Raw genomic sequence first — 8,116 nt, forward strand, 5'->3', positions numbered from 1 at the left:
CCTAATAAAGTGTGGACTGTGTGTTCCTGTGAGCTTTGTGTGTTCCTCATGTTTATCTGCTCATCATTAGAGGCTAACACCTGCAGAGCTCTGCTGCTGTTGTACCCACATTCTCTTCTAAACACTTCCCCTTCACTTCTCTGACAGAAATAAGTTCAGAGGAAGAAGGAGGAACCAACAGGTCTCAGACCACTAACATATGTGTGAAACACGTCAGTGTCACAAATACACCGTGGGACTGGACACAGAGTGAACTTGAGACTCAATAAGAGTCTTCATATAGTTTGTTTGTTACAGTGTTAGATTGACTCAAACATTTTCCTTTGTCTTGTAATCAGCGACTTTGTCTTCTTCACTCGCTCATTCCAGTTTCACAGGATCTTTGTCGGGCTGCTGCGACCTCTGACCTCTGACCTCTTCACTGATGGCTGCATCTCATGTTGCTGATCAAGAGTTTGTGGTTGCTGTCAGTCACTGTGGATGAGACAAAACTACATTTCAAACCTGTAAAATTAGAAACTGTGACAGTTAAAAGAAATTCAGTGAGATGAAAATCTAAATCAAACTAAGATTAAGAGTGAGGATGTGACATCATATGAACCACAGGAAGTAGGTGCAGCTTCTCTCGACTAAAGCACGACTTTAGAAACTCAGATGATCATAAGAAGAGAGACAGAAGAAGGAGAGAGACAGAGAATCATGATGGTCCAGTTCAAATGGATTCAAATGTCTTTATTTGTGACAGCGATGCTTCAGTTCACAGGTAAGAAGACGTATATCACATATAGAAATGGAAAGTGCACTGAAGTTTCTTTATTGGGTACATTGGATTCAACAAGACAAGAACATCTGTTATCATTTGTCTTTAATGTGGTGAGTTGAGTGAACTCTTGGAAACAGGGATTAAGAAATAATCATCACACGAACAATGAACATAACAAACATTTCCTCATTTTGCCAGTTTTTCTCATATTTATCTCTCATCTTCAACAGCAGTAACTGGACTGAATCACACCTCCGTCACTGCCAGAGTTGGAGATGAAGTCACTTTGCCTTGTGACAATGTGATCAATACTCAGGATAAATGTGACAGTACTTCTTGGCTTGCCAATCGTTATGGGGTATCAGCAAAACAGCTGGTAAATCTTGGACAGATCAGTAAAAGTGAGATTCCCAGATCTAGATCAGACAGACTGAGCGTGACAGAGAGCTGCTCTCTGGTTATTACAAATGTCTCAGTGGAGGATGTTGGTCGTTACAGCTGCAGACAGTTCAACAAATCAGGAAGACAAGAAGGTGAAGATGCTCTGGTTCATCTGTCTATTGTTAACGGTGAGTATTTAAATCTTTATGTTTTTAGAACAAACTTTTTTGTCAGAACAAAATACTAAACATTACAAAACTAATGATTACAGTGATGAGGTTAATTTTATTCTTGCTGTCTTGTCTCATCTTCACCAGTGGAGAAACTACAGCAGGATGATAGAGACATGTTGACCTGCTCTGTGTTGTCATATGGTGACTGTGGACACACAGTGAAGTGGCTGTATGATGATAGTATGGATGGAGTGGAGACAGTGCGGCTTGGCTGTTCTGCCACGGTGAAATATAAACCTCCTCATCTTAATCACAAGTCAAACTATCACAAGTTACCTGAGTGTGAAGTGACAGATGATCAGAGTGGACAGACGCTGCTGTGGAAAGTTAACTCAGGTACATTTGGTCTGATTTCATGAAGTATAATTTTACGATTATTATTAATTCACAGTGAGTCTCTTTGGATGGTAAACACAAAGTATTATATCATCATTTGTTGTGTGTTAACATTTCGTGTCCTATTCAACAATGAAGGAAGCAAGACATCATCTGCAGAGGACGACACTCCAACACAACTAGGTACACTTCTGAAAGTCACATGTAATTCTCTCTTTGAGCTGAATGACTTTGGAACGGAACAGGAAGCTGCAGCCAGAATGTTGTTTCTGACTTGAGAAGCGACTTTAATTCATATGTATCACTTGAATTAGATATTTACAGATCAAACACATTTTCTTAAGTATCCGAATTATTTCAAATGCACATTAATGAGACGAAGAGTCTGCAGCTGTTATCTTAATACATTGTGTCAGCGACGGTCTGACATTTCCATCCCCCAGAGCCACATCACTAACATAACTGAACACATGTGTTGTGCTCCTGATGTTTGATGGTAACTTTGTTCTCCGACAGTTTGTTCCTCAGTTGAATCAAGGGTCTAAGGACAGAGGATGTTGTTCACTGTACAGATTGTAAAGCCCATTGAGGCAATGTGATTGCGATTTAGGGCTATATTAATAAAATTGATTTGGTTTTGATTTGATTTGGCGTGATGTTTCTGCTCCACAGCTCGTACAGATTGTTCTGTTGTCGACTACATCATGTTGGTTCTGCGTGTGGCTGAACTCGTCCTAATTACTGTGATTACTGTTCTTCTCATCAGAGCTCCAGGTGAGAACATTCACACCAACATCTGTTTGGACTGATGAACACAAACTGTCAGTTTAGAACTGAAATGTTACTCTGTGCTTTATTTTCCAGGGAACCAGAAACCAGTGAGGCGTTCAGGTGCAGCAGCCAGTCAGGTAAAGATCAGATCAGACAGCAGCTGGTGGTGCGTTCAGGTTCAGATGACTTAGTTTGTGAACATCAACAGTCAGCTGGGAGCAACATTTGGAGCACTTTTGGGACAATATATATACACACATACACACACATGCGCGCGAACACGCACACACACACACACACATATATACAAGTAACAGTAACTGATGGTGCGTTCAGGTGCTGTCAGATTATTTCTTATTTCTTGTGTTAAAAGTGGGTCAGTGATGTGAAAGTTGCCAGTTAAAGTGTGTCAGAGTGACAGTTTGTGTGTGTTGTGTTTCACAGGTGGATCATGATGAAGATGAAGATGATGGTGTGGTGAAATATGAAAACCGTGAAGACACTTTTGCCTCTGTCAGACTCCACTGAAAAATTCAGAGCTGATTTGAAGATTTCCTGTTTGTTGTTGAAGCTCCAGCAGCTTGAGCTCAGTTTCATGTCTCTGTGTGCAGAAAGACTCATTTTAACTCACTTTCATTTAGCATTGTTGTTCACAGATTTGTGTGTGTGTGTATGTGTGTGTGCGCACGCATGTGTGTGTCTTTGAATGTGTTTTCAGCCTTAATGGAGTCAGTAACAGTCTTCTCTTATTTATATCTGTTAACAATATCATCTGCAAATAAAGACGTCTTCACCACTTCACTCTGCACTGTGTTTTGTGAGCATACAGCACAATAACCTCTAAACCACAGCTTAAACATACTGTATACAGTCAACACTGCACCTTTGCAACAAAAATATGTTTATCATTGATGTAGCTCTTATATATTTACATAGCCATTCATTTTTAATTATTTGTGACAATTAAAAGTATAATATATATGAAATCTGAATCAAAATGTCTAAAAACAAGTTTGTTATATATTTTGTTGAGTTGTGTACTTACAGCACATCATCCCAAATGCTTTCAACAATGTTGTCTCTGCTGCTACTTCCATGACAGGGAAGTGGGCAAACAAGACTAAATTTAAGGTGAATACAAGTTTAAACATCTGTGAACATCTGTACCTATAAGTCACATCAGATAGATTTTCATCAGCAGTGGTGGTTTAATGCTGTGTTCATCAACAGTGAAGCGAGTTTCATGGCAGAAACATTTGTATTTATTTGCTTAACTCATGCCAGATTAATTCACTGTAAACTATGAGTGTGTGTCTGTGAGGTTAGATTTAGGACAACTCTCTGTGAACTCAGTATCCTGCTTACCATAGACTCTACTTCTCTCTCCTCTTCTTCCTCTCTCCTCTCTGTATCCTAACATTTATGAAATGAAGCACATATCCCCTCCAGCTCCATTCAGCAGTCAACATTACAGAACATAAACACCTGACAATGGAGGTCAGCTCCACAGATCGCTGCTGCAGTCACAAGTGAAAATAAATCCACTTTTAAATCCCCAAAGATTAAAAGTAATCTGTTAGATTTCCTTCTGTCAATAAATGGTTCTTGATCAGAGCAGAATCTGAAGTGACACCTGGTGTTTGTTCTCCAGAGGGTTTGGCTCTGATCCGGACTCTCCAGCCTGCTCTAGCAGCCCCACTCCACCCAGCCCTCCACACAACACTCTGCATCCTTCGATTTGTTCACATAGAGAGGCCCCTAGTGGTAGAAGTTACATATTGTATGTAAGGACAGTTGTATGACAATTGTTTTCCTTATAATATCATATCACACATATACACTCATATAGAAAATTCCAGTTCCTTTGTTTATGATTTTAACTGTGGGGTCCCTCAAGGGTCCATTCTGGGCCCTGTTTTGTTTTCTGTATACATGCTTCTTCTCAGCCTGATCATACAGAACCATGTTGTTTGCAGCATCGGGGGTGTGTGTGTACAGTTTGGGTCATCATAATGTAATATTTTTACTTATGTCATAGGCTACTTAGGGAATTTAGGGAATGCTCTCACACAGCCATCATGAACTCCCCTGCATGGGCTTGGAATGAAGATTCATGTTGTAAAGAAATATTTTTATTATTTGTTTTAAGAGAGGAGTTATCCAAGTCAGAGTCCTGCACGGGTGAAAAATAATGTACTGTGTCGGACACAGATGCAGATCGGGTTGGACGCCTGAAGAGGCGGGTCGGGTTTTACGATTGCCATTTTCAAGGCGTCACTTATCATCAGTCATTATTAGCGAGACAAATAATGAGCATTTATATTTCATATGAGCTCATTAATGCGTGCTTGCGCCCTCCCAGAACTCCCATTCCCCACGCTGGCTTACTTTCACTTTTAAAAATTGCGTCCGTCCAATTTTCCTTCGGACGTCGGTATCAATTTATACCGGGTTGGCTCGGGTACGAATGTAATTTGTGCTACTGTCGGAAAACGGGTCGGATGCGGTTATAAGTATGGCGGGTTCGGGCGGGTTTGCAAAATAAGACCCGTGCAGGACTCTGCTCTATGTGACCATTTTAATCCTCTAGCTAATTATCAAGCTAAATATCCAACATGCTAGTTAACGTCAAAGACTGCGGAGGAAGACGACGGTAAAATATTTCCTTTCTCTAACACTAGATTTATTTATGCCTGAATTTTTAAGGTGTGGCGGCTTTTATTTTGCCGTGGCGGTACGCCACAGTCAATTACATGTAGAGGAAACCCTGGAACCGTTTGTTGTAACTAGTCTCAGTGACTCCAAACCTTCCAGGAGTTCAAGTGGTTTTCAACAGAATTTGATAAGCACCTCCTTTTCTTCTGTCCTAATGACTGTGTGGACTGTGTGTTCCTGTGAGCTTCGTGTGTTCCTCATGTTTATCTGCTCATCATTAGAGGCTAACACCTGCAGAGCTCTGCTGACATTCTCATCAAAACACTTCCCCTTCACTTCTCTGAGAAAAAAAGTGCAGATAAAGAGGGAGGAACCAACAGGTCTCAGACCACTAACATATGACATATGTGTGAAACACGTCAGTGTGACAAATACACCGTGGGACTGAACACAGTGTGAACTTGAGACTCAATAAGAGTCTTCATATAGTTTGTTTGTTACTGTGTTAGATTGACTCAAACATTTTCCTTTGTCTTGTAATCAGTGACTTTGTCTTCTTCACGCGCTCATTCCAATTTCACAGGATCTTTGTCGGGCTGCTGCGACCTCTGACCTCTGACCTCTTCACTGATGGCTGCATCTCATGTTGCTGATCAAGAGTTTGTGGTTGCTGTCAGTCACTGTGGATATGACATTTGCAAGAAATTCAGTGAAATAAAAATATAAATCAGACTAAGATTACGAATGAGGAAGTAACATCATATGAACCACAGGAAGTAGGTGCAGCTTCTCTCGACTAAAGCACGACTTTAGAATCTCAGATGATCATAAGAAGAGAGACAGAAGAAGGAGAGAGACAGAGAATCATGATGGTCCAGTTCAAATGGATTCAAATGTCTTTATTTGTGACAGCGATACTTCAGTTCACAGGTAAGAAGACGTATATCACATATAGAAATGGAAGGTGCATTGCAATAATGTACTTTATTTATTTTTAATATATTTGATTGAAGTAAGACAACAAAATGTGTTGTTTGTTTAAAACATGGTGACTTTAGTGAACCTTTAGAAACAAGGATAGGGCTGGGCGATATTATCAAGATGTGTTTTTTTATATTGATCGATGTCGATAATTATCACGATATATATTCGACAGTAATAATAATGTTGAATTTAAAGTTTTAAGAGTATTCTCCTTAGGACAGAATTCAAAACAAAGCAGATATTGTCAGATACTAGATGACAGACATTCAACAGAACCAACCAAACAAATGGCTTTATGTTAAACTAATAAATTGAATTATGAAATAGTACAACAAATTGTTTGTGTGTAATAAATGGAGAGGAGACATGGAGTGTGTCTATCACATGAACTGTATTGAGAACTTGCGCCAGAGACATAAACCAACGGCACTTCCTGCTTTCAGTCAGGCCATACCATTTTCATGCAGACAATAGGGGGGGGGGGGAGCTACCACTATGGAACAATCCCATAACACAAATTGCTTGTTTCAAACACGTCTCAAACATTTTAGAGGTAGTGTACTGAATTGAACATTGATCAAAGAAAATGATAAGTTAAAGGTTGAATATGTAATATGCTTATTAAAAGCTATATTTTTTTCAAAAATAATACATCCACGGGGCGTTTAGAGGGGCGCAGATTAAAAGTAATGCGTTTCCTTGAAAAATTATATTTAGTCTGAAATAAATAATTTAAGAAATTTTGACGGGTTCGACAATGACTTCCTGTTTACATTGTACCAGCCAAATAGCGGCCGGCATTGCGGGTTGCCAATTTCGCAACCTCGGCAATGCTTGGCAAGCTGTCCCAGCAGCTGAGTGACCGGAGAAGAGCAAAAACCAGAGTAAATATCGGTGAAGCATACGCTCGATGGACTCAGGTAAAGGATTTCCACGGCATCAAAACACACGCGGAAATGGCGAACTTTCTCCTGGATCGGTAAGCTAACTCGCTTGCTAACTTAGCTAACGTTACCTGTCGGTCAAACTCCTCTGCTATACTTATTTTCATTATATCACGTTGATCCTATATATGAGAATACTGATCGTGACCCATCGACCTCCACACCCAGTAAACGGAGGAAACAGAGGCGGCTCAATCCTCCTGCCCTGTCCAAACCTGGCAACCCGACTGCTGGAATTACCTTTTTCTTGTCGCAACTACAATCTTGAGACACTAGATGGCGGCATTCAGCTCATATTCCATATTCCACCTTTAAATGTTGAGGATGATTAATCTGCTGTATTCTGTGAATACTGCACATTCTTGAACATGCAGGTAGTTGTTCCGTTCTGCTTCATTAGCCTCCTGTTCTGTAAGACCTGATGTGATTCGGACGTGCGACCAGATTTCTTTGGAATCAGAGATATTAAATGTTGGCGGCATGTGGCCTTTTTCAAATGCCTCTTGATACACCTTCACCAAGACTGGGGCAAGAATGTCTATGTACTCTTTATAATGTTCCACAGGAAATCCATCATAGCCTGGTGATTTGCGCCTGAGTGAGCTATTAATTTCCCTCTTATATATGCTTTAGAGGCCTCCCAAACAGTTGCAATTTCCTCAGTGCTGCCGATGTTTAATTAAAAAAAAGATTTCAAATCCTCTTCCAACAATGTCCTAAAGCCTTTGTCATGTAATAGAGATGTATTCAGTCTCCATCTAGCCCTCTTACCCATGTCCAATTCTGTGCTTATACACAATCCCACTGCCGCATGATCTGTGATAGCAATAGTTTTTATAATGCAACACTGCAATTAAGAAAAAGTCAATTCTGGAGTGTGACTTATGTTTCCTGTATGAAAACAATATCTGCCTTGCCTCTTTAAATATGACAATACCTTGCGTCTTTTGACTGAATTTCCACTTCCATTAATATTCCATGACATGTACTTAATACACTGTTCCTGTTTGAAGCACTCTTCACCTGTATGTCTATGCCTTCTGTGTTAT

General features: G+C 40.1%; 1 protein-coding gene across 1 annotated transcript; it reads left to right on the forward strand.

The window, feature by feature from the left end:
• The first annotated feature begins 570 nt into the window (after positions 1-570).
• LOC115574376 (uncharacterized) lies at positions 571-3,057 on the forward strand. Its single transcript, XM_030405867.1, has 7 exons — positions 571-763; positions 994-1,332; positions 1,462-1,713; positions 1,852-1,896; positions 2,386-2,487; positions 2,578-2,621; positions 2,929-3,057. Exons 1-7 carry the CDS (start codon positions 655-657, stop codon positions 3,010-3,012), a joined length of 975 nt encoding a protein of 324 aa, XP_030261727.1. The 5' UTR covers positions 571-654; the 3' UTR covers positions 3,013-3,057.
• The last annotated feature ends 5,059 nt before the right edge of the window (positions 3,058-8,116 follow it).

Source organism: Sparus aurata, chromosome 22, assembly GCF_900880675.1.
Source record: "Sparus aurata chromosome 22, fSpaAur1.1, whole genome shotgun sequence".
NCBI classification, from domain to species: Eukaryota; Metazoa; Chordata; class Actinopteri; order Spariformes; family Sparidae; genus Sparus; species Sparus aurata.